The sequence below is a fragment of the Bos javanicus genome, chromosome 22 (assembly GCF_032452875.1).
Source record: "Bos javanicus breed banteng chromosome 22, ARS-OSU_banteng_1.0, whole genome shotgun sequence".
Lineage (NCBI taxonomy): Eukaryota > Metazoa > Chordata > Mammalia > Artiodactyla > Bovidae > Bos > Bos javanicus.
The window spans coordinates 59,132,476-59,159,204 of record NC_083889.1 but is presented as its reverse complement, the minus strand read 5'-3'; the positions used below and the strand labels follow the sequence as shown (position 1 = coordinate 59,159,204).

At 54.6% G+C, this 26,729-nt stretch overlaps 1 protein-coding gene across 1 annotated transcript; it reads left to right on the top strand.

Moving 5' to 3' along the window:
• Window positions 1-4,481: 4,481 nt before the first annotated feature.
• Window positions 4,482-21,195, top strand: ISY1 (ISY1 splicing factor homolog). The gene is made up of 11 exons (XM_061397268.1): window positions 4,482-4,808; window positions 6,843-6,865; window positions 7,370-7,421; window positions 8,406-8,471; window positions 8,639-8,681; window positions 11,407-11,519; window positions 13,315-13,432; window positions 17,381-17,503; window positions 18,298-18,416; window positions 20,382-20,468; window positions 20,712-21,195. Exons 1-11 carry the CDS (start codon window positions 4,806-4,808, stop codon window positions 20,817-20,819), a joined length of 855 nt encoding a protein of 284 aa, XP_061253252.1. The 5' UTR covers window positions 4,482-4,805; the 3' UTR covers window positions 20,820-21,195.
• The last annotated feature ends 5,534 nt before the right edge of the window (window positions 21,196-26,729 follow it).

Here is a 26,729-nt window from a genome sequence, read left to right as displayed (position 1 = left end):
GAGTACTGGAGTGGGGTGCCGTTGCCTTCTCTGACGTTTATTGGACTCATGTAACTGCTGCAACCATTTAAAACATTTTTAACAACAGTTTATTAGAGTAGGTGTTAACACCTCTGTTAGAATTAAAGAGGCTAGCACTGGGCATGACTTCTCAAGGTGGGTACCGAGCAGTATTTTGTAAGATGCTCGGTGACTCCCAGGATAAGAAGGCAAGGTCATGGCCCCAGTGGTGTGGTTATAATTTGAGAACAACTCAGTCCAGAGCTTGTGCTCTGATTTACAAAGGTTCATGTACATTTAATTATCCTTGTTACTTGCCTTAGAATTGAAAGAAATTACATTGAATGTAACAGCTTCCCATCTGTTCATTTCCACCTCCGCTACTAACCTTGGGAATGAACTTGACTGCTTGTAATCTCGGTAAAGGTTTTGGTCACAAGCTGTGGTGTCACACCTGTCCCCTGAGCAGGCTGGTAACATATGTGAGGGTCACAGTGGTGTCTTCAACATCACAAATGTCGTGTTTTCACATTTGGGTTTCTGCTCTTGTGCTTGTGAAAACATACCTCCCTAGACGGGCCTGAGGTGACCGAGGCAGCTGCAGTGAGCGAAGTGCACGCCCTTCAGCTGGTCGGGCTGCTTCTGTGTTCACTGCCGTGTCTTCCATGGAAGGTACTTGGCAGTATCAACCACGAACCCTGGCCTGGAACCTGACCACTCTGGTCACCAGAGAACACTGTTGGGCAGAGAATTTGGTGGCAGAGGTAATAACTTCAGCGGCTTCTCAGTAGGCCTTCCCCAGTTCACCGAGCTTGGCTTCCTTAAGGAGCAGGGCTCCCTGCGCTTCTCTCCACGCTGCCTCGCGGCCCTTGCTCCCCAGCCCAGCTCTCCACCGCCTTCAGCTTCGCAGCTGCAGTCAGCTTGCCCTCTCACGCCCTGTCATGACAGTTGCTGGAGCAAGATGAACCCAGGTCTCCTGTATTGCGGGCAGATTCTTTACCATCTGAGGCACCAGAGAAGCGCTGTCAGTCTGGAGATGGGAACTACGTCTGTACTTCCTGGTCAGGCCACAGAGGTGTGTGCATTAGGCCCAGATTTTTCAGCACTCCCATGTCTGAGGCAGCCTTGTTTGATAACTGGAGCTTCAGGGAGCCTTCCAACCAAGGATTGATGAGAGCCGGATGAGTGTGTCAAGGTCTAGAGAAGATTTCCAGCTGATTGATGAGAGGGATGGGCATTTCTTTCGGGGGTGCTGTGCTGGGCCTCCGTTGCTGCGTGGGCTTTTTCTGGTTGTGTGGAGCGGAGGCCTACTCCATAGCTGTGGGGTGCGGGCTGCTCATTGCAGGGGCTTCTTTTACCAGCTCTAGGGTGCGTGAGCTTCAGTAGCTTTGGCTCCCGGGCTCTAGAGCACAGGCTCAGTGGTTGGGGTGCACGGGCTTAGTTGCTCCGAGGCGTGAGGGATCTTCCCAGATCAGGAATCACACTCGATCGGGAGATGGACTCTACAACTGAGCCACCGGGGAGCCTGGGGTGGACCTTTGTTTCAGTGCTTGCAGGTGGTATTTTCAGTTTGGGGAAGTGAAACTCTGCAAATGATGTGGTCTGTTTAAACGCAGATGAGGTGACACTTGTCCAAGCTGAGGCCATTTGCTTATTATTCACTAATATGCTGGGTGAAATATTTGGCAACAGGAAGCTGGATACAGCAGAGGTCAGAGGTGGCAGTCACCGACGGTGAGAGTTGCGTGTGTGACTTCTAACACCTAGCTAAGTCAGTTCTCACCTCCCCCAGCTATCTCAGTACCTGGATCTCCAAAACTCTCCTGGTTTTAGCAGCAGAGCCTTGCTCGTGTTTGAAGCTGTGGAGCAGCGTGTAGGCTGGAGACCACACTGAAATCTCTGCTCGGGGTCAGTTGTTGGCTCATACTTGAAACTCGGCCAGTCGTTGTGAGCTCATCTGTAAAGTGAAGAAAAGCTGTCTTGCAGAATCACTGCGGTCGTGGTTGGGTGACAAGAGACATGGTTGGTAAAGGGTCGGATACTCAGTTGTACCTGTTTGTTTTCAAACTTCCTGCAGTGCCACCACACTACATGCTGCTGAGAGGAGCACCTCTCAATGTCTGGCAACCCTGAAATGGGGTGGGATGAGCCAGTTATCAAACGCTTGAGTGTTGGGCCACTAACTGCAGACTCCCGGAGGCAGCGGGTCGTGCGGTGGAGCTGGTCAGCCGGCAGATGGAGGAGGTGCTGTAGGAGGCCGGGTGGGCCCTGCCCCTCGGGACAGCAGCAGCAGCTGGGCTCTGCCCCATTGGAACCGCCCACTGCGTCACATTTCATTTAACGCGTTCTTGTCTAACCCTGAGCCGCATTTTGAAAATCAGCTTTTCTTGGGCATTTAGACCTTGATTCAAAATTAGTTCCCATCCTACACTTTGATTATAAATGCAGTTTCGCTTTGGAAATTTGAAGCAGAAACACTACAAGTATAATGGATTAAAGTCTTATTAGTAACTGATATTTTTCTTAAAATTTTGGGATGCTCCAGTCATTCCCCTTCCCAAGGATTCTACCATAACTCATTTTTACTCTTTTCTTGGCTGTTAATTCTATTAGACCCAACAGAATACCATTCCCTCATGAGCATGGGAGTTTCTGGTATTCTGCTGGTTAACTCTAGGCTGGAACAAAGCAGCCCAAAGTTGACTGAAACCTGCAACACAGCTGTGAGATGCAGTCCTCTCAGGAGAGCTGTGTTATTTTAGTCTCATACTGTCATCTTTATTTTCCACTGAGAACACAAGGCTCCAAGGTCCATTCAGATTACAAGGAGGCTCTGCTAACTTCCAGGGCTTGGGCTTGGGGGACCAGGACACGTACGTGAAGGGAGGGCATGCTTCCGCCTCAGATGGACCTTGTCACCATCTCATCCTAACATCACCAAAAGCGTCATCCCATCAAAGTTACAAGTCTGGTCGGCTACAGAGGCCCCCGTCTCTGTCTTAAATTAGGTATGGGTGAGAGGTGGGTACAATTCAGCCTGGGGCATCACTCCTGTCGGTAGCTTTGTGATTTGCTCCCCAAGATGAGTGGGAGGCATAAGGCCCCAGGGAAAAGACACAGGACACTGCCCTTCAGGACGGGAGACTGGAAGGAAAAGGCCTCACTGGTTTCAACCGGTTACAGAACCCAGCGGGGCAAGCGGTGTTAGGTTTTAGGGCCTGAGCACATCCTCTGGGCCTGAGCTGCCTCCCCAGGAGCCATTGGTTCCTTTCCATGAAGGGTAGCACCTGTTCGTGGCTGCACACTTTGGTCAGCCTGTTTCCTGCCCCTAGCATCTTCCGGGACTAAAAGCCTCTTTTGTGCCCTCCGTCACTTGCCATCCAAGCTGGCAGTGGTTCTGCTGGTGTGAAATGTTCAACCTTGGGGATCTCCTGCGTGCGTCATGGGAATTAACTCCATCTGACAAGAGGTTTCTCTGTACATCTCTCCTGGATAACCCATCTGTATTCCTGGCTTCTGCTGAGATGGTTGAAAGTGGCCATCAGCCTGGAAGAGAGCCCCAAAGCTCACAGTGCTAAAGCAGCGAAGTTTTCGGGCAAGGCACATCCACACTTTGCAAGGCACCACCTAAGTGGCACACATTCCTTCCACTCCATTCCCATAGGCCAGGGTTTCCTGGCAAGCCCACACCTAGCTGTCAGGAAGGTGGACGACGGACTGTGGCAGGACAGCCTGAACTTGCCCCCTGGTGTTCCAAGCACTCGTCCGTCCTGTCTGAACCACAAACGTTGGCTGCGTCCCCCGATGGCCTGTGCTTCCCGGCTGCACCCGGAGCACCCAGCAAAGATTAGGCCCCGTGTCGCAGGAAGTTGCTTCCGCAAAGTACCATGCTGGCCGAGGGGGAGGTGCTGGAACTAGCCGCAGTGCCCACCCGGACCCTGAGGTGGCCACCGGGGCTCTGCGGGAGGAGCCCCCAGGTCCATCCCTAGCGATGGCCTCTTTGCCTCCCTGGTCCTGGACTAAGGCCCTTCTGATCCCCGCGACGTGCCCAGTACCCACCGACTGAGCTCCGGCAGTAGCGGCCCTTTTCGCCCCCGGGCCTTACGTTTATTTTAAAAGGGTGACCTCAAGCCTTGGTCCAGCTTGGACAGACCCCGCGATTCCAGGAGAAAATCTCAGAAGCACAGACCCGAAATAAACGCCTGAGGGGAGGGGGAGCTGGCGAGGCAACCTCCCGCCACTGGCGAGCATGCGGGCCGCGGGAGGGCCCCCCCGTCCACTCAGAGGGCTGAGGACGAGGAACTTCCAGCGGCGTGTCTCCGCTCCACGACGTGACGGAGCAGCAGGGACGCGGACCTCCAGGGGCAGCCACGGCCCAAGCAGCCTCACACAAGACGGCGGGACGCGAGTTATCACGGGAAATCTCGCCGTTGTTATCGCGAGAGCAATACCAGCACCACCACCGCCCCACCTCCCCGGTCCTAGTTGGAGACGCTTCCGTTCCGTAGCGCAAGCGCAGTTCTGCCGCGCCCCTAATTTTCGTGCGCACACGTCGGTGCGACGTCCTGACGCCCAGGGAAGGCTGCCAACGGGAGCGCGCCTGCACTTCCTTCCCGTCCCCTGGTCAATTCTGAGTTTCGCTTCCGGTTCCTCACTTCCGGTCCCTTAGTTATCCTTCCGACTGGGAAGCCTGTGGATAGGGAAGGTTAGAACCTTCAGTTCCCGTCCGGATTGGCCGCTCCCGTGGCGGCGGAGGTCCGTGGGCCGGTGCCGCGCGGCCTGAGGGCGGCGCGCTCCCTCGCAGCATGGTGAGCGGGGCGGGGAGCGAGGGAGGAGAGCGGCGGGCCGGGGCCGGGGAGCCCGGGGGCTCCGGCGCCCGCGTTCGGGACACGGGGCCTTCCCGCCGCGTGAGGCCGGAGGAGGCGGGGGCAGCCCCCCCAGGGCAGGGTCCGGGGACGGGAGGACGCGCGGGTGCGTTGGTGACCGTGACGTTCTCACCAAGCGAAGCGCCCGTGCGAGGAGCTCGGCTCAGTAGCAAGTGATCGAAGGCGTCATGGAAGTCTGTCGGTTGATGAGAAACCAGTGCGCAGAAAGCAGCCTTCTCCGCTCTCCAGCCCTGGAAGATCATGCCCCCCCCGTCTCCCATTACTCCTTCACACTGGCCGCCTCAGCCCGCAGGCTCTCGTTTCCGAACTCTGACAAGCGTGGGGAGTTTCCTCTCTCCGTTCCCTAGCAGAGGAGAAGGGGCCCTGGCTTTGGATGTTTCTGACAAACTGGCCATCACACACACTCCTTTTTGTGGGTTTCCATAACCCTGGATTTCGTTGTTGTTCGCTTGCTCAGTCGTGTCCGACTCTGCACACCCGTAGACCGCAGCACTCCGGGCTCCCCTGACCTCCACTCTCTCCCTGAATTTGCCCTAATTCATGTCCATTGAAAGTGTTAGCCTCTTAGTCCTGCCCGACCCTTCGTGTCCCTGTGGACTGTAGCCCGCCATGGGATTCTCCAGGCAAGAATACTGGAGTGGGTAGCTATTCCCTTCTCCAGGGCATCTCCCCGACTCAGGGAACGAACCTGGGTCTCCCGCATTGCAGGCGGATTCTTTACGGTCTGAGCCACCAGGGAAGCCCTGAAAGACTGAGGGCAGGAGGAGAGGGGGCAACTGAGGATGAGATGGTTGGATGGCATGGCCGACTCAATGGGCATGAGTTTGAGCAAACTCTGCAAGATAGTGAAGGACAGGGAAGCCTGGCATGCTGCAGTCCATGGCGTTGCAAAGAGTCAGACACGACTGGGTGACCGAACAGCAGCCACAGATGTCCACTGAGTTGTAACCCTGGTTACGTCCCCTTGTCAAATGATTCATTGTGCTGGGGAGGGAGGTTCCTCCGACTTCCCTCAGAAGGAAGGATCGTGGCCAGATTCCTAGTGCCCATCATGGCGTTTCACAAATTACATTAGATACTGAGACTCTATAGGCTTTAATGAAGCAGGTAGGACACAACCTCAGCCTTCAAGAAGGTGGCTTCTCCTGGGAGAGCCTCTCTGTTTCTTTCCTTAGTAGATGTCGTGTTCATTTATCTATCAAGCACTTAGCAAGTTTATTGCTGTGTCACTTGTAAGAAAAAGTCAGAAAGACTTAAGTGGAGCTCACGCTTGCTGAGCACCTGTACACTGCCTCGCTGACGTCTTCACGTATTTATCTGAACCATCCTGACGCCTCTGTGAGGTAAAAGGTCCCATCCCTGCCTAGAGGTGGGGAAGCCGAGCCTGAGAGAGGATTTCTCAGGGATGCTAAGTGGGAGAGTGGAGAGACACTCAGGTCCTGGACTCAGCACGTACTCTCCTTACATTGCAACCCAGAAAACGTGTTCCCTGCCCGACGCTGTGTTTCAGGGATAAGTGACTGCCCTAAGTGCAACAATCTCCATAAAACTCACTTGTAAAAGCCAGTCTTTCCTTCCTCAAGTTCCACTGGCAGAGAACAGAGAGTTGTGATGCTGGGTGGAAAGTGTCTGGTAGGTATAGACCCAGACAAAGGGGAGCAGCCTAGCTGGGAAGAAAGGGTGACGGGAGAATTATCTGGGATGATGATGAAACAGGTGGATTCTGAAGGAGGGGTGGCCAGATCCAAGGGCGTGGTCACGGTGGAGGAGTTTAGGTAGAGAGAGCGGCTGAGTCAAGTCACGGGATTTGGGCATCTTTTGATTTTTGTTGTTATTGCTGTGCTCATGTTTCTGACTGTGTCCTGGTGAAGCATTTCTTTAAGTAAAACCTTTTTCTAAAAAGTAAAAAGCTTTTTAAAACACGGACATTTTTCTTCCCCTCTCTTTTCCTTTTAGGCCCGAAACGCGGAAAAGGCCATGTAAGTATCAAGTCCCTTTTGTCTGCAAATTTTATGCTGCTTGATTGCCAGCTTGGAGCTCTTTTTCTGTTTGGTCTTTGGGTACACGTCTCTTCCTCTCCCTGTGTTGAAGTAGCGTGCACGCATCTGCCCATGTATTTATCTCCCCTGAAGTGTTTTCTCGCTGCTCCCAGAACTTATGCTGAAGGGGAGGCGGGCCTGTGAGAGCCGCAGTCCATCATGCCAGTGTTTTAATACCGTAGCGGGGCGCTGAGCTTCCCACTGTCCTTACCTGCTGTGTGGGTAGAGGGGATATGGGGGTGTTCAGGAGTACAAGTCCGTATGAACCCTGCTCTTTGGAACATGGAAAGCCATGATGTCTCTGGTTGCTTGACAGCAGTGTGTATGTGTGTATGTGAGTGAGGAGCGGCAGCTAACATGGTCATGAGCAGACCTGCCCGTCCAGAAACTTGGCTGATGAGAGGCCTGTGAGCAGGATCTAACGGTCTTCTCTCTTCCCGGTAGGACGGCCTTAGCAAGATTTCGCCAGGCTCAGCTGGAAGAGGGGAAAGTAAAGGTTGGTTTAAAGCTTCCTCGTGGGTTTTCCAGCAGGAAAGACGAGCGCAGGCAGACTTCAGACTCCAGACCCTCCTCTTCTCGCCTGTGCTTCCCCGTATCCTAAGAGTCTCTTCACCTGAGGCCCAGGTGAAGCGCCCTGTCGCGGGGGCCGTGTGATGATCTGTATCCTTGGTGACGGGATGCTTGGGTCTCCCTGCTATCCCAGCCCGGGCTCATGCTGAGTAGTAGAAAGTGAGGTATGCTCTGGGAAGCAGCTCTAACCTGAGACCAGCGGATGGCCTCCGCTCATGGAGACTCAGCCAGGTTAGGGGTCATATACGCTGTTCTCTGAGTACTTTTGTTTTGTTTTTTAAAAGCATCCGCTCACCTGCCCCTGCACCCACACGTACAGCCGTGTACACACAGGCGCGTACAGCCGTGTACACACAGACGCGCGCATATGTGTCTGTTCTAGACCCTGACGGCTGTCGTTGCTTACGGTCGTGTAGACGTGCCGTGAGATGGGTATAGCTAGGTGCACTTCGCGTCTGTCTGTGACCCCTGACCCCGAACAACCCAAGTTTGTGCCGCGTGGATTCACTTACACAGATATTTTCCAGCAGTAACTGCTGTGGAGCTACACGGCTGTGGTTGGTTGAATCTGTGGTTGCAGAGGAACCATGGATCCTGAGGGCTGACAGAGTTAGACTCGGATTAACCCCCACTTTGCTCACAGTCGTGCTCCAGCGCAGTGGACTTTGACCCTGAGGATCGGCCCCCGACCCAGGGATGATGCGGGGAGGGGTTTGCCTGTGCAGTTGTTTCCTACGGAAAGATTGCAGAGTGAGCCTGAATGCTTGATGAAAGCCGCCGGGGACTGAGGCTGCAGGTGTCTTTGGACTGTTAGACATCTGAGGCTTCAGGAGGGAATCAGCTGTGGTGCCTCACGAAGCTTGTAATTTCACACAGAATAGTGCCACACGTGTGCTTTGCTTTTCCTCAGGAGCGAAGACCCTTCCTCGCCTCAGAGTGCACTGAACTGCCTAAAGCCGAGAAGTGGAGACGACAGGTGCGGTCTGGGCGAATTCGATCTTAGCAGAAACAACAAGTCTCTGAATTCTATTACCTGCAAGACTCTTAAACCACATTTCTAAGCATTTTTAATTAGATATTTCTTATGGTTTCAGACTTACTCAAAAGTCATAAAAATGTATTACCTTTTATTTTTTTTCATAGATCATTGGAGAGATCTCAAAAAAAGTGGCTCAAATTCAGAATGGTAAGCCAGCCTCTCTCTTTAAAGTGCTTGATTCTCACTTCTCCAGTTAGGCGTAGGGGCATCAGCCCCCTCTCAGTAGTCGGTGGGACAGGAGTAAGGACAGGAGAACTGAGCAGTACTGGCAGGCAGTTTGACCTACTTGCCGTGTATAGGGCACTCACCTCACAAAGAATAGGCTTTCTTTTTGAAGAGCAAATGGAATATTCACCAAAATAGAGCATATTTTGGATTGTAAAATAAATGCTAGCAAACATAAAATGATTAAAATTTTGCAAAGTATAATTTACTGATTAAAGCACAGTTAATGTAGAAATCGGTAACAGAAAGATACCTGGCAACTTCCTAAATATTTAGAAATTAAAAATACTCCTAAACAACCCATATACCTACAGGAAAACCTCAAGAAAATTAGAAAATATTTTAAATTGAGTGATAATGAAAATGTAATGTCAGAATTCAAGGTATGAAAAAAGCAGTGCTTAGATGAAAATTTATAGCGTTAAAATAAGAAAGGTCTCAGGTCAGTGATCCAAGCTTCTCCCCTAAGAAACCAAAAAGGAAGAGCAAATTAATTCCAAAGTAAGCAGAAGGAAAGAAGGAAACAGAAGATAAGTAGAGAAATTAGATCAAAAGTGGGTTGAGTAAAATCGATAAACTTCTAGTCCAGTTAGGCTGATCAAGAAAAAAAGACACAGGTTGGAAACGGCAAGAATGAAATTGGGAATGTCACTACTCTCTAACCATTAAAAGGTAAGGGGACATTAGGTACAACTTGAGGGCTATCACTCAGCAACTTAGATGAAATGGGCCACTGCTTAAAAGACACATGCTAACATACTGGTTCCTAACCATTGGCAGTGTTACCCCTCCAACCTCCCCCCACCCTGGAAATTTCGTGATATCTGGAGGGGGCTTTATTTATTAGAGAAATTGAATTCATAGTTAAAAACTTTCCAGCAAAGAAGATTCCAGACCCAGATGGCTTCACTGGCCAGTTCAGATATTTAAGAAATACCAGCTCTACAGCTTCTTCCAGAAGAGTGAAGAAGGAACACTTCCTAATTTACTTTTTTATATATTTTAGTATGTGTTCCCTTGATCCTGAAATCAGAAAAAGACATTACAAGAAGAGAAAAAAACTACAGACCAATATTCCTTACTGAATTTGGCCATAAAAATCTCAACAAAGAATTGCATGGTTGATTCAGCATTCAAAAATTAATTCACTGTGTCATCATTTTAAAGAATAAAAACCACATCATCTCAGTTGGTGCAGAAGTCTTTGACACAGTTCATCATTCATCCATAAAAACTCAGCTGACCAGGAATAAACCAGAACTTCTTCCTTTCCCTGATAAAACACTTCGACCAAAAAGCCTGTGGCAAACATCATGCTTAATGCGGCAAGATTGGACGCTCTCCCCCAGGATCAGGAGCAAGGTGAAGACTCCTTTCTCACCCCTTCCACTCAGTATTGCACTGGAACTCCTGGCCAGTACAGTAAAGCAAGAAAAGGAAATAAAAGACCCAGAGACTGAAAGGAAGAGAAATGCTCTATTCCGAGATGACTTGATTTTCTGTGTAGGAAATTCCAAGGAATCTACAGAAGGATTTCCACAGTGAGCAACTGAGTTTAGCCAGATGACAGACTAAAAAGTCCATATAAACAAAGTCAGTTCGATTTCTGTACTAGCAGGAACATTTGGAACTAGAGCATGTTTCAAAGTGTTATTTACAGAAGCATCAAAAGGCAAGAAACGCTTAGGTATGAATCTAGTAGGATACGCACATGGTCTGTATGGTAAAAACTGAAGCAGCGATGCCAGGTAGTCAAGAACCAGTGAAATGGAGACATAGTGTTTGTGAAGGGCAAGACTCAACATCTGAAAGAGGTCAGCTCTTTTCCTTTTTACCATGTATCACAGAACCCCAGCGTGGTTTTCCAGTTTCTGTTGACAAACTGTAAAATTCACAGCTTTGCCTTTCCGTGTGAAGCTGTCTGCAGCCAGAAGAACTTTGAAGAACAAAACTGGAGTACCCATAATATCTAATTTGTGATTCAGTGTAAAGCTAAAGGTGTCAAGACAACAGGGTCCTGGTGAGAGACAGACAGACCAGGGAACAGAATAAGGAGTCCAGACGTAGGGGCACACGCGTGTGGTCCGCCAACCTGACAAAGGAACAGAAGCGATTCAGGGGAGGAAAGAGGCCATCTCCCTCCCTGTGGGCACAGGGTGCTTCACGTTAGCACGCCGGGGATCCCTGACCGTCGTCCCGCCTCTGGTGGGACGCCCCAGTCACCAGTGACAGCGCCTCAGCAGCCTCCTGTGCTGTCCCCTCAAATCCGCCCCTTGGGCTCCTTGTCAGAGGTGTTCCCGGGGACCGGCAGGCTGCTTTGCTGACGCTGCCTCCCTGCGTCCTAGACGCTGAGCGCCCCACCGCTGAGATGTGATGTGTTAGTGCTGGTGTAAATGGAGCTGCAGGACAGCTTCAGTTTGTATTTCTCTGGATGCTAATGGGGAGGAAGTTTTTTTCAGAGTTTTTCTGGCGCCGCTGGAACTCTGTTCACGATCATCACCCTTCCGTGATTGCGGGGTGGATGGTTTTTCTCGTAAGCTGAAGTAGTGTTTTTGCGTTGCCCACCTCTGTCGGTGTTGACATTCACTCACGGGTGTGACATGAAGCGGTGTTTTCAGGAAATGATACGACATTTCTCTTTTCTTAGCTGGTTTAGGTGAATTCCGGATTCGAGACCTGAATGATGAGATTAACAAGCTGCTGCGAGAGAAAGGACACTGGGAGGTCCGGATCAAGGAGCTGGGTGGCCCTGACTATGGGGTGAGTAAGCAGCGGCCCAGGGCCCGGCTCGGGGGCTTTCTAGGCAGGGTGGGTCCTGTCTTACTGCAGCCCCCGCAGGCCTGCCTGGGAGAGGCCCTTGAGAAATGAAAGGAGCCTGGAAGGGCCTGCTGTGTGTGCACGGGAACCGGGAAAGCACAGGGCCAGTGGTGGAGAAGGCCCCAGTGCGGGCCTGGGAGTGTGTACCGGCCAGGCGTCCCGAGTGAGCCGCTCCGTCTCCCCAGGCCCCGTGGAGACGACCTTGGTGCTGCACGTGCGTCTCTGAGCTCCTTGAGAATTGGGATGGCCCTTCCACCGCAGCATCTGTGCTTGAGGGGGCCCTGAGACAGGCCGCTCCGTGCTTGCTTTGAGTTCTTTTTTCCCTTTGGATTCTTTAAAGGCAGTATTTTAGAACAGTGACTTCCAGGCTTTTAGGACCCTGACCCTGTATGTGTCTATAAATCACACACGGCCACTGTGTCACAGCCCAGCGACATGCAGATGTGCTGAGAAGATGCCTGGTGTGCGCTGCTGCATTTTGGTATTTTCTGTTCTGTTCTATTTTGATTTTGTAAAAGTTGACAGTTGTGACCCATGTAGTGGATTTCCTGACCCAGACCTGCCCCGTTTGCCCAGGTCTTTGAACCAGCTGTGTCTGGTCAGTGGGCTGTCATGTAAGAAACGTGGGCAGCGTTTCTGTGTCTTAGTCCGGCCCCCTCTTAACACAGAGCCATAATCCTCAGCTCAGTGCCTGGCCTAGCCGAGGCGTCCGTCTTCCCACTCCTTGAGCACGTGCTGGGAGCGTTGCCTCCGCACCCTCGTTCCCTCTGTGACCCTGGTTTTCTCTGTCGGACGGCGGTCGTGCCGCTTGTAACCCTCCTGGAGGGTTACAGAAGCTCCCAAGTCAGTAGTGACGCTTCTGTCTATTTCCTTCTGGAGCTTTTTAATGTGAAAGAAGTTGACGTTTACTTCCTGGGTGTAAAAGTGACACGCTGAGCCGCATTCACCTCTGGCTCAGTCATCTGGCTGTTTCACCGCGATCCACGCCTCATGGCCTCTCACCTGCAGTACAGAGCCTCGTCCAGACGCACCGCCTGTGGCCTGCGGCTGTTACCGTCATCGTTTTTAACGGATGGGGTTCCATCTTCTCGGAGAAGGCGATGGCGCCCCACTCCAGTCCTCTTGCCTGGAAAATCCCATGGATGGAGGAGCCTTGTGGGCCGCAGTCCATGGGGTCGCTAAGAGTTGGACAACACTCAGCAACTTCACTTTCACTTTTCACTTTCTTGCACTGGAGAAGGAAATGGCAACCCACTCCAGTGTTCTTGCCTGGATAATCCCACGGACGCGGGAGCCTGGTTGGCTGCCGTCTATGGGGTCACACAGCGTCAGACACGACTGAAGCAACTTAGCAGTTCCATCTTCTGGATATTTCATTTCTCCTCCTCTTCTACTAGTTGTCATTTAGATTTTTTGCAGCTTTTTAAAGCTTTGTTTTTTCTTCGTTTAACATTGTGTTGTAAGCAGTTTCTCAGCCAGTATAAGTGTTTCATATGAACCGTCATTTGTCAGCTATAGAATATATTCCACCCATGAACATACTATAATTTATTTAAATCACCCTCTTACCATTAGGTATTTAGGTTGATTTTTAAAGGATTAAAAAAAGTACCAAAGTGTATTTTTGTTTCCATTAATATCTGCTACTTTTAGCATCACTGTTTTCAACTATATCTGCAAACGTAGAAATAGTGGGTTTACAGATCAGATCCATTTTCTCTTTTTCCTTCCCCATAAGAAAGTTGGCCCTAAAATGCTGGATCACGAAGGGAAGGAAGTCCCGGGAAATCGAGGCTACAAGTACTTCGGAGCAGCCAAAGACCTGCCTGGCGTCAGAGAGCTGTTCGAGAAAGAACGTGAGTGGCTGGCGTTGGCGAGGCTGTCAGCCTAGGTCTCGGTTCTGGTTGTAAGTGATGCTGTGTGCAGGGCACTCTTCGTGTGCTCAGCTGCGCGGCAGCCCCTTGTCGTCAGGGTATTATCGTTCCCAGGGTTTAAATGGGAACCCTCGAGCACTGGGCGTTGAGGCGGCAAGCCCAGGGCACACCTTGGGCGGGAGCGGGAACCCAGGGCTGTGGGCACCAGATTGCAGGCCCTGCACACGCTCATCTCCGAGTGAACGCAGAGGTACTGTGGGTGCAGGGACACTGAGCGTGGAGACGCTGTGGGCGCAGAGATGCTGTGGGTGCGGAGCCTCCCGGTTGGCGCCTGTCGGGGCGGCTCAAGTCCATGCAGTCAGGTCCATGTTTCAGGTACTTGTTGGGCTGAAAAAGCTGTTAATGGAAGGACTGACACCACCTCGGGCCAAGGCTGCTGTGCGCTGGGAGAAGAGAGGGTCCGAGTCAGACACCCTGGCTCTGGGCACCTCCAGAATGCCACTGGTCTGGACTGCCTGCGTCTGATTTTTGACTTTTTGAAAAGCAGTCCAAGCATCCCATAGGAAAAAGTGTGGAAAGCAGAGAAGGGCGAGACCAGGATTCCTCCCACTGCTGGTGTTCTGCTGACCCTTTCCGAGTCTACTTTCATGAAACCCCACTTGTTCTCTTTTTTGGCCTCCCTGGGAGGCTTGTGGATCTCAGTTCCCTTACCAGGAATTGAACCCGGGCCCTGTCAGTGATAGCCTGGAATCCTAACCGCTGGACCAGCAGGGACCTCCCAAGCCCTGCTTCTTCTTAAATTCATTCTGTGTGCAAGCTGGCTCTGCATGTGTCATTCACATTGCTTAGAATCGTTCAGAATTTAAACATCATCAGATCAGATCAGTCGCTCAGTCGTGTCCGACTCTTTGCCACCCCATGAATCACAGCACGCCAGGCCTCCCTGTCCATCACCAACTCCTGGAGTTCACTCAGACTCACGTCCATCGAGGCAGTGATGCCATCCAGCATCTCATCCTCTGTCGTCCCCTTCTCCTCCTGCCCCCAATCCCTCCCAGCATCAAAGTCTTTTCCAATGAGTCAACTCTTCACGTGAGGTGGCCAAAGGACTGGAGTTTCAGCTTTAGCATCATTCCTTCCAAAGAAATCCCAGGGCTGATCTCCTTCAGAATGGACTGGTTGGATCTCCTTGCAGTCCAAGGGACTCTCAAGAGTCTTCTCCAACACCACAGTTCAAAAGCATCAATTCTTCAGCGCTCAGCCTTCTTCACAGTCCAACTCTCACATCCATACATGACCACAGGAAAAACCATAGCCTTGACTAGACGAACCTTTGTTGGCAAAGCAATGTCTCTGCTTTTGAATATGCTATCTAGGTTGGTCATAACTTTCCTTCCAAGAAGTAAGCGTCTTTTAATTTCATGGCTGCAGTCACCACCTGCAGTGATTTTGGAGCCCCCCAAAATAAAGTCTGACACTGTTTCCACTGTTTCCCCATCTATTTCCCATGAAGTGATGGGACCGGATGCCATGATCTTCGTTTTCTGAATGTTGAGCTTTAAGCCAACTTTTTCACTCTCCGCTTTGACTTTCATCAAGAGGCTTTTTAGTTCCTCTTCACTTTCTGCCATAAGGGTGGTGTCATCTGCATATCTGAGGTTATTGATATTTCTCCTGGCAATCTTGATTCCAGCTTGTGTTTCTTCCAGTCCAGTGTTTCTCATGATGTACTCTGCATATAAGTTAAATAAGCAGGGTGACATTATACAGCCTTGACGTACTCCTTTTCCTATTTGGAACCAGTCTGTTGTTCCATGTCCAGTTCTAACTGTTGCTTCCTGACCTGCATACAAATTTCTCAAGAGGCAGGTCAGGTGGTCTGGTATTCCCATCTCTTTCAGAATTTTCCACAGTTTATTGTGATCCACACAGTCAAAGGCTTTGGCATAGTCAATAAAGCAGAAATAGATGTTTTTCTGGAACTCTGTTGCTTTTTCCATGATCCAGCGGATGTTGGCAATTTGATCTCTGGTTCCTCTGCCTTTTCTAAAACCAGCTTGAACATCAGGAAGTTCACGGTTCACATATTGCTGAAGCCTGGCTTGGAGAGTTTTGAGCGTGACTTTACTAGCGTGTGAGATGAGTGCAATTGTGCGGTAGTTGGAGCGTTCTTTGGCATTGCCTTTCTTTGGGATTGGAATGAAAACTGACCTTTTCCAGTTATTATTAAAGCGATAAAATCCTGTTATAGACACGTGAAATACAGAAAATCAGAAGAAACACCCGTTTTTCACATCTCACAGTTTATGGTTGTTGACATGTGGGGTGTGTTCCTTTCTGTTTTTAAGGCTTGTAAAGTGAGGTTGTCCTGATTTTTTGTTTTTGCGTTTACTTTGGCTTTAAATTTATTCCTATGTTCTTATGTATTCCAGGCATCGATTTTCTTTTTTTTTTTTAAGAAGAAAGTGCCCAGGTTAGTCTTCAGGCGTATAATTTAAATGGTAGCACAGCCCCCTCTGCCGCCTCCCAGTGCTCTGCTAGGGATGCCCCGTCGCCGTTACTGTCTGGAGTGCTCCCTGCCAGGCCTTCCCGTGCTCTTCCGTGCATATCTCATCAGCTGAGTCACGTCAGCCTGGCTCCCTTGAGGCAGAGAAGTCTGTTGCTGGCTCCTGTAACTGACGTGTTTGTCCTCAGGAATGGCTGGCCCAGAGCCCTTGCTCCTGCTGCCGTTCCGGCTTCCATCCTGCGAGCGTTTCTCTCTGCCTCAGTCTCCTTTGGGGTGGCAGGCTGTCCATTATCCACTTAGACTTTGTCCTCTCTCAGCGACAGTTTACCACCATCACCCCCCACCCCCCAAACGGTTCAAGCACGGGCCGCAGGGTGAGCCCTGCCGGCGTTGGCCGGATCCCAGCTCCCTCCCAGGGCAAGCCCCGCCGGCGTCGGCTGGATCCCAGCTCCGTCCTGCGGCCAGGATGCACTCAGTGCTCCGAGCCCGTCCTGGGCGAGGCCTTGTGGCCCAGGCTGGGCAGGGTTGCTGGTACCTGCATGGGCCGGTGGAAGGGGGCTTCCCCTACCTGGGCCCGTCGTGTGTGGACCATCCCTGTGCCCCCACGGTTCTCCTTACAAAGCCGAGTGACGCAAAGGATGAAGTCTCGGGTGGCCCGTGCTGGCTGTGCCCACCCCTCCTGTGTAGACTTTTAGTTACTTCCGCGTCTTCGCAACTGTAACACTGTTGCTGGTACTTGAAACAGATACTGTGTCTATTTTTTGTTTCCCTGATTCCTAATGCAATTGACAGTTGAATTCAGTTACTATTAATCATTGAAACGTTCATGCTTAGAGGTTTCTTCTCCTTCAGTTAATCAGCTTCTATTCTTTGACCAATCAACTGGACTTTCATTTCCCTTTGGATTTTCCAGAATTGCTACATATCCTGAACAGTAATACTTAGTCTGAATGTATTTTTTCAGGAAGTTTCTCATGTATCTTTTTTGCTTGTAGTTTCTTTTGTCTCATGGTTTTTCATTAGCTATTACGGCATTTCCTGTGAAAGCAGCGCGTAAAGCCGCGGTCGGGGGGGTCACAGGACACCCTCCCCCCGCCAGGCGTTCATAGTCCCGTGGGGGTCCAGGTTTTCACTGTTGCATAAACAATGCCGTGACGATCGTATCTGTCCGTAAAGCTTTGGCGGCTTTTGTTGTTGCTTTTTAAAGGACGGTAGGTCCCTCCTGAACGGACTGCGTCTGGACAGCAGCGCTGGTTTAAAAGGGTAGTGTTGTGCGTGGCCCCGTTACTGGGGTGGCGAAGCGCCTGTTTGGTGCCGTTTGCAGGAGCGCACATACTGCGCGCCTGCGTCGCATTGACTGGGGAGCAGGCATGAGTGTGGCCGTGATGGGGAACCCGGCTAAGCTGAAGAGTTCTTTCTTTCAGCGCTTCCTCCTCCAAGAAAGACCCGAGCCGAGCTCATGAAGGCGATCGACTTTGAATACTACGGTTACCTCGATGAAGACGACGGTGTCATCGTGCCCTTGGAGCAGGAGTATGAAAAGAGACGTAGGTCTGAGGGCGTTCCGCTTCACTGGGGGTCTCCGCTTGCTTTTCTCGCCTTTGGGAAAGAAGGTTTTCTTTTTTCTAAGGAATTTGTTTTCTATTAGGACTTTGTAAAAAATTGAAGTTTAGTTGGTGTACAATATTACGTACAGGTGCGCAGTATAATCATTCACAGTTTTTAAAGGCACATTCCATTGGCAAGTTATCCGAAACCTGTTTTCTACATTCCCTGTGTTGCGCAGTATATCCTGCTGTATTCTTTAGACTCCACACGTGAGTGATACCTTAGAGGTTTGCCTCTGTCTGGCGTACCGCACTCAGTGGGGTAATCTCCAGATCCACCCAGGCTGCTGCAGGTGGTGCGGCGTCTTCTTTTCTGAGTAGGATTCCACGGTGTGTCTTTATTCGTTCATCTGTCGAGACCCTTCGGCTGCTCCCACACCTCGGCTGTTGTAAATGGTGCTCCTCGGAACCTTGGGGCGCTGTGTCTTTGCTGATTAGCATCTCTGTTTATTCCGTGTGTGAACCCAGGAATGGAACCGCTGGATCCTCTGTTAGTCCTGGTTTTGGTTCTTCGAGGAACCTCAGGGTGTTGAACTGTGGAGGATCCGGGCGTGTCCCCTGCCAGCCACCCCGGAGCTGCCGTGGGACCCCTGCCCTCCCGTCTGATGCCCTTCTGCCGGGGCCGGAGGAGGGTCACCCTTCGCAGAGGGCAGGCCTTGGTCACCTTTGCCCCGCGTAGCATGTGGCTTTCTCGGAGGCCAGAGTGACTGACACCTGCTGTCCCTCGTCTGCAGACAGAGCCGAACTAGTGGAGAAGTGGAAAGCAGAGCGAGAGGCCCGCCTGGCGAGAGGAGAGGAGGAGGAGGGGGAGGAGGAAGAGGAGGTGAACATCTACGCTGTGGCCGAGGAGGAGGTAGGGTGGCCACTGCGGTGCCCTGGAGAGTGGCTGGGGGAGGGCACCCAGGCCTGGGCAGGGTCAAGGCCCGGTCTGCCCCTGGATGGGGGGTGAAGGTCCCCTCGGGGTCACAGTGAGGACCGCTGAGAGCACTTGGGGACCTGTGCTCCATGTTGGGGTGACTTACCTGCGTCTAAGAGCTGGGCCCTCGGGACCTGCTGGGCCTGGATTTGTAGGCAAATTTGAAGCGCCTGACCTCGTTGTTTGAGCTTCAGTGGCGGAGCCGGTAGCGCTTCTGTGGGCCCTAACCACCCACGCCCACCTTACCGTGGGAAACCAGAGCAGAGGCTCCCTCGGGGTCCCAGGTGGGCTGGAGCTGTGGTCCCACCGGCAGAGCCCTCTGCTTCCAGCTTCCCCATCAGGCAGGCCCGGGATGGAGTGGATTTGTGGACTGAGCCAGGGGAGGGGAGTCAGCCAGGCCGGGACGACAGGTCAGGCCCCGTGAGACATCGCGTGGTGTGTCAGCACAGCAGTGGCAAGGACGCAGGCTCAGAGGAGCTTGGTGACTGGGTCACCGTTGCACAGGATCCGGCAGACCTGCGGGGCGTGCCCTCAGGCAGGCATTTGAAGCAGGATGGCAGCGTGCCCTGCGAAGATTTTCTCTGGATGCAAAGAACCCGTTCGCTTTTTCAAGGGATGTTTGTTTCCTTGGCGGCCACTAACGAGTGAGTGAGGCCCACTCGAGGGGCATAGCAGCCACACGCTCCGTCGGTAGCTCAGGATCCAAGGGGCAGCCCGGTCAGCAGACCCCGCAGGAAAACAGCACGTGTGACAGGAGCTCTGGGTAGCGACGCGGGGCGGGTGGGGCCGTGAACACTTCCTGGGGAGGTGACCCTTCAGCTGAGCTCAGAAGTCAGGGAGGCGTCACCAGCGCAGAGGGGCGGCAGGGCAGCACGCGCGACGGCCCCAGGGGAGCGCCGCGGCCAGAGGACCGGCCGGTGGCCAGAGCCCAGAGTGGGACCCCTGGTGTGAGCAGAGGCAGCGGAAGGTGAGCTGGGACCAGCAGGGGCCCCAGCCCCTGGGGGACGGGTCTTCCCTCATCATAAGAGCGATGGAAAGGCTCCGAAGGGTTAGACAGTCGTGTGTGTTGGAGCTGTCGCAGATTCAGGGCAGCTGTTAAGGAGCTGTGAGGCCCCACGCATCCTTCCCCCGGGCCCCAGAGGCCCCATCCTGAATGCTGCCGGCACGGTGTCCACGAGGCGCCGCCTGCTGTGGCCCGTGTGCAGGGCTGGGCCTGCGGTCACCGGGTGGCTCCCGGGACCACCACAGGCTTTCTTGTTTGCGTCCGCCCGGCGTGCGGTGGGCGCGTGCGGTGGGGGCGGGCGGGACCCAGCTCCGCACGAGCCTCCTCTCCCCTCAGGCCCCCAGGGCCGTTCCTTAGGCGTGAGTGAGCGCTGCCGACTCATACGCAGCTTCTGATTGATGCTTCTGTGCATGTGGTCTGTTTTTACCAGTTTAGTTTTAAAAATAATATATTTGGGGCTTCCCTGGTGACTCACATGGTAAAGAATCTGCCTGCAAGTTGGATGCCGTGGTCAGGAAGATCCCTTGGAGAAGGAAATGGCAACCACTCCAGTATTCTGGCCTGGAGAATCCCATGGACAGAGGAGCCTGGAGGGCTTCAGTCTACGGGGTCTCCAAGATAATATATTCGCAAGACTCACAACCCGAGAAACACACGAAGGTCTCACCCAGCTCCTCCTCTGCAGCCCCGCCCTCAGCCCAGTCCCCCTGAGGCCACTGGCTCCTCTGCTTCCTCTCCTCCTCGGGCAGGAGGTTCTGCTGGCCCTTGTGCTTAGCGCTGAGTCCTGGGCGTGTCTCTGAGGAGAGCGCGTCCCCGGGGCTGTCTCTCCTGTTAAACAGCTGCAGGCCGGCCTGTCGTGGCGTCTCCTCCACACGGCCTCTGGCTGTTCTCTCTTGCAGTCTGACGAGGAGGGCGGCCCGGACAGAGGAGGGGAGGACGGGCAGCAGAAGTTCATTGCGCACGTGCCGGTGCCGTCGCAGCAGGAGGTAGGACGCTGGGCCCGCCGGGCGCTTCTCTGGGTCCCTCCCGTCCCTGCGGGCGGCTCTGACTCCAGGGGCGCCGGTGACCACGCGCAGTTTAGGGTGTGGGTCCAGGGAAGGCGGGAGTCCATCCGCCTTAGGGCAGTGGCCTGCCCTGCTGTGCACGGGGGGTCCCTGTGGCTCACGTGCGCCGGGAAGAGGTGTCGGGGGGAGTGGACGCCGCCCCAGCCCCGCCTCTGCCGCCCGCAGATCGAGGAGGCGCTCGTGCGCAGGAAGAAGATGGAGCTGCTACAGAAGTACACCAGCGAGACCCTGCAGGCCCAGAGCGAGGAGGCCCGGCGGCTCCTGGGCTGCTAGGTGGCCCTGCTGCAGCTTCCCCCGCCCTCCTTGCTCACACCATGCGCCCCCCTGACTGGGCGGCTGGGCCCCTGGCGTCACCCCAGCCTCGAGAGCCGACGCGCATGTGTCCTGAGTGGGAAGGACAGGCTGGTCCGGCAGCCTGCGAGTGTCGTCAGTGGTGGAGCGGCCAGCCGGGGACGCCCCTGAGCGCGCAGATGTGTCCGTGATGCCTCCTGCACGCTGAGAAGACGTCCCGCCACCCTCGGGGCTGCCCTGCTGCCCGTCTCGCCCTCAGCTGGCCTTGCTTCCCCCAGCCAGCAGAGGGGTACATTGCCGCTTCCGTCTGGGAGTGGTTCTGCACAGAGCTACTTTTATTAAAGATTTTTGTACGAAAGGCAGCCTCGGGTTCCAGGCTGTCTGTCTGAGGCCTTGTCCGCAGTAGGACCTGAGGGGGGTCCACGGGGCCCGTGTGGGGGCTCGGCCCATCCGGGCACTGAGGGTGCGGGGTGTCCCGCCTGGCCCGTGCCCACGGCCATGGGTCAGCACTGAGGTAGGGCCTGCATTTCCAGCCCGTGGGAGCACCGAGGGTGCCCCAGGGTGGTCCAGACCTGCCGACCCCACCTAGTCTCTCCTTCCTGTTGGGAAGAACCCACCGCAGGGGCCCCAGCTCGGGGCAGGTGAGGCTGGGGCATCCCCACCCTCAAGAGGGGTCCTAAGCACGTTGGCAGAGCCCTGTGGGCCTTGTGAAGCAGGCTGTGCCAGCCTGAGTGAGGGGCAGTCGTCAGCCGGGACCTGCCTAACAGAAATTCTGAGCAGGGGATGGAGGGTGTCGGGCAGGTGGGCAGCAGCCATGGGGAGACCACCCAGGGCTTCAGGGCTGTGAGGAGGAGGAGAGGGACGGGACTGGGCTGGGGACCACCCGGGGGCCCCTCAGCCGAGCCCCCGGGCAGGTGTGTGTGGAGAGCTGGGAGGGGTCGCGGCCGGAGGGCTGGGGGCCCAGGGACGGACAAGGCCGGACCTGGCCCTGGGACCCAGCTCCCACCTGGGCCTGGCCTGGACGGGGCTCAGGAGCGAACGCGGGGCACTTAGAGCAGCCCCTCTGGCCCGGGCCTCCGTGTCCCCGTCTGAAAAGCTGGGGCTGGACCTGGCGCCTGTGCGTCCACCCCGCGACAGGCAGCCCCATGGGGCAGGCAGACAGGACGTGGGCCCTGAGACCGCCTGGCCTGGGACCCAGCCAGGCGGCAGGTGGGGCCCAGCCAGATGGCCCAGAGAGGGGTTTCCCTCTTCCGCTCCGGACGCCCAGGGCCTCGCAGTGGCTCCCGGGATGGCTGCAGACAGCGTGGGCGTCAGCGTCCCGGGTGAGGGAACCGGGGACTGACGGGGAAGCAGCTTGCTGAGGACCCACAGGCGTCCCCGGTGGAGAAGGGCCCAGCCCCAGGCTTCTTCCTGCCCCGCGGGCCCTGCCTTTTTTTGTCCCGGGAGGACTTCGCAGGGGTCCCCCCAGGCCTGGAACGTCTGGGGAGCGTGGCCACTGGCCAGCCGTGGTCACCATGGTCACGGAAGCTCATGCCCAGAGGCGGCAGAACCCATCCCAGGAAACGTTGGTTGATGAAATATCTCTCATGGTTCAGACGAGCTTTGGGTCTACCCACAGTTTGCAAAACATAGATGTGTCCAGCTCGCTCTCCGCTCTCCCCTCCTCCCCACGCCCGCTCCAGCCTGGCCCCCAGTGCCCTCCTCCCCCGTGCTTTGGTTCTTGGGCAGTTTATAAGCCAGGAGGAGATGAAAACTTTTCTCTTGCCTGACACCCTGGGCCAGCCTGAAGTGAGCAGGCGCTGGGGTCAGCCTTGTTTTCCCCCGACAGCCGCACCCCATCTCTGCCGGCATCAGTGGCTCACTGCTTCCTCCCAGAGCCCCACGGGAGGACGATGCTGGTGCCCCTCACTCTCATCGAAGCCCTGACAGCAACATCTGCCCGGGAGTGTCAGGGCCCCCAAAGAGCAGACAGGTCCACAGCGGGGTGGGCGGTGTCACACCATCTGGTTCCCTCCCCCACAAGTAGGGCAGCCTGTGGAGGGAAGGCCCCCTGAGGGCTGCCCAGCTCTTCTCTGCATGGGCTTCCGCCCCCCGTACCCCTGTGGGGCCAGACGGCCATGAGGGGCCGCGGGGCAGGGGAGAGGTGAGTGGGGGTCCCCAGGATCTGGGGCTTGTTCTGGCATCTGGCAGGCCTGCTCGGTGGGGACTGGGGGCTGTGAGAAGCTGCAAGGGGAGGAAGCCAGGGCGGTCCTCCTGCAGGGCACAGCCCCGGGGTGGGGCCGCAGAGGGGTGAGAGGGCCCGTGCTGATGTTGCCCTGGCCACCCGGGCTGCTACCAGCCCTCAGCCAGCACCAGCCCAGGGCTCCTCAGTCAGCAGCTGCTGCAGCGTACTGTTGCATTCTTGCAGCTCTTATTTTCTCGCGTTTTGCAGCAGGCATGCTTCGGCATTAGGAGCACGCTGTCATGCCTGGTGTTGGGTCTTCCTGGTGTTTTTCCATCTTTATTTCTGATCTAGGGCACGTTTTCAGCCCTAGCCTGGGCTCTGCCCATGAAAGAGAACTCGGATGATGTTGTTCGAGGCTGTATATTTTAACAGCGGTGTCTGTACACAGGAAAAAGTGGAAAAAGATGGGAGGAAGGAAGTGGAGAAAGGCCTCTCTCCTCTTGGCGGAGCTCTGACCCGGAGGACTCGGGGGTCACAGCAGATGCTTCCGTCTGCCGGCGAGCCTTGCGCCCCCGTGTGGCAGGGCACACACAGTGCAGGTTCATCCCGCCAACCCACCGTTCGCTTTTAAGAATATTAAATTCCTTTCGGCCCTGCGGGTCTTTGCTGCTGCACGAGCTTCCCATCGCGGTGGCTTCTGTCGTTGGGGAGCACTGGCTCTGTAGTTGTGGCGCGTGTGCTGAGTAGCTGTGGGGCACACACCTAGTTGCTCCACACCACGTGGGATCTTCCCGGACCTGAGATCAAACCTGTATCTCCTGCACTGACAGGCAGGTTCTTTACCACTGAGCCACCACGGAAGCCCAAGAATGTTAAATTCGTGACACATTTTTAAAAAATATATTTTTATTGATTGATGGTTCGCTGCACTGAGCCTTAGCTGAGTCATGTGAGATCGTTCATTGCTGTACATGGATCCTCTAGCACGGCTCAGTAGTTGGAGCAGGCGGACCTAGTTGCTCCGAGGCGGGTGGGATCTTAGTTCCTGGACCAGGCATTGAACCAGCCTCCCCTGCATTGCAAGATGGATTCTTCACTACTGAGCCACCAGGAAGTCCCTCTTGACACGTTGTGAAAAATTTGGGGGCTATGTGTTACTTATTTAAGATTTGGGGCATTAGGTGAGATCAAGATTTTTGCATTACTGCAGTTCAAAGGAGCATAATTCAGTTTCAGATAAAATGCCACTCAGGAATTTGCCCCCAAAGAGAGGAAATGCAGGTAATTTTTTAACAACGTGACTGAGATATACTTGACAGACCATAAAAACCTATTGCTAGCTTACAGCTCAATGATTTTAATAATCTGGGTCACGCAGCCCTCGCGACAGTCCAGTTGTACAACCGTCCCCTCACACCACAAATGCGAATGGTGGCTGGGTTTTCTGGCAAAATCCATACCCAGGTCAGCATTCCAACCCCCGCAAACCAGTTCCAGGAAAGGCCAGTTCAGCTCGCCAAGTGTCCGGTGCACCCACAGCTATCTGGCCTTCCTTCCTCTCCCCCTGCCTCCAGAGGCAGGGCCTTGGCCTGTCCTGTCTCTTGGACACACATTTCCCTCTCCACCTGGTGGTGCGGGAGGCCAGTCAGAGCTGAAGGCAGATGCTGCTTTCTGGGGCCCTGGGCTTTGACAGGTCCCAGAGCCAGCCCAGTGTGTGGAAGCCTTCTGTCCCAGGCCCTTCAGTCTGCTTCTGCCCTGGATAGAGGCTGTGTCCTATGGCCCTAACCTGATGCACCAAAGCTGGGCTCCCAGACCTGCTCTCCCTGGCACCTGGGGGGCCCTGCCTGGTGCCATTGGGCGTTTCCCATGGGAGTGGAGCTCAGTAACTCTTCCCCCTTCTCCATGGGTCTGCCTTACCTCCTGGCCCAGTTTGTCTTACTCGCTCAGCCAGTAAAGGTGGTCCAGGCTCTTGGGCGTCCTGGTGGACTTGCTCTCTGTGGTCTCCATAAGCTACAGGAAGTCCCTCTTCCCTTGTCTGCTGGGGAGGGTATGGATGTTTCTCTGCCTTGTTCGTTTAAATATTCCAAAGTCTTAGAAGCATACCTGACCCGTAACAGACATTAATCAAAATGTAAACTCCCATGGATTTGGAGTTTTATAGGAGCCTCCTTGCAAAGGGGGCCCCCCTTGTAAAGGGCAGGAATGTTATCAGTTCCTGTCCATCCAGATGACTGTGCAGACGCTGGGGGAATGGGTCCCATTTGATCTAGGAGCCCCATGGACAGCAAAGACATCCGACCAGTCCATCCTAGAGGAGATCAGTCCTGGTACTTCGGCCACCTGATGCAAAGAGCTGACTCATTTGAAAAGAACCTAATGCTGGGAAAGATTGAGGGCAGGAGGAGAAGGGGACGACAGAGGATGAGATGGCTGGATGGCATCACCGACTCGATGGACATGAGTTTGAGCCGACTCTGGGAGACAGTGGAAGACAGGGAGGCCTGGTGTGTTGCAGTCCATGGGGTCGCAAAGAGTCAGAAACAACTGGGTGACTGAACAACAACAAAGCCCCTTATAGACAATTGGGTCTCCTTTCTCTGAAGAGCCCTGGTGGACCAGACTGTCTGAGGAGCTGGTCCGCCCTTCCACAGAACTCCCCACAACCCTCCCTTGTTCCTCAGCTCAGGTAAGTCTTTTCAGGTGGGTCAGTTCCCTCAACTGGACCCAAGTTCCCAACTGAGCCAGCCCATTTGGGCAGCTGCTTCCACCACTGTAAAGCGTCTGCCGACAATGCGGGAGACCTGGGTTCAGTCCCTGGGTCGGGAAGCTCTCCTGGAGAAGGAAACAGCAACCCACTCCAGTATTCTTGCCTGGGAAATCCCATGGACGGAGGAGTCCGGTGAGCTACAGTCCATGGGGTAGCCAAGATTCAGACACGATTGAGCGACTTCACTTTCACTTCTCCTTTTTGGGCTGGGATCTCCCAGCCCTTTGGATCCCCCAAAGCTAGCCCCCACCAAACAGGTCTCCCTAGTCCCACTGTCCCAGCTTTCTGGGGGGGGTCACCTGATCACATGGCCCCACAAGTTCTCTCAGTTCTGTAGCCAGCTTGAGTTTTGGTCTCTTTTCTCTTCTCCTCCTTGCAGCGTGTCCCAGGCCTCTTCCCTTCTTCAATACTGGGAAATGCATTGTCGGCCCCACTGCTATGAGCCCCGAAGTGACACTGCTGTGCTTGTCCACGCTAGATCCATTCTACAAGAGGCCATTCTGGGCCCAAGGGCTGAATCAACAGTCCCAGAGACCCTCCCCTGCTCTCGAAGCCACTCCAGACTGAGTTTGGGACGGCCCAGGTAGGAGATCCCTGGGCGTCAATAGGCGGTGGGGGCGCGGCGGGTACGGGGGCGCTGTGGGCGGGCTTAGGGGCAGGGCCGAGGGTGCTGACCTACTGAGGGCTGCTCTCAGGGGCTGGGCGGGGCCGAGGACAGTGCTGGGGGCGGGGCCCGGCCGGGGCGGGCCTGAGGTTGGGTTCTGATTGGGTCGAGCCTGGGGGAGGGCCTCGCTGGGGGTGGGGCCGAGGACAGCGCAGGGGGCGGGGCCAGGACGGGGGCGGGGCCCGGCGCGGGCCGCAGGGCCGGACTGGCCTGGCGCGGCGCGGAGGGCCGGACCCGGCGCGTCCCGGGCGGAGCCGCGGCCCCGGGGCCTGGCCGGCGGGGCGGGCCGGGGCGGGG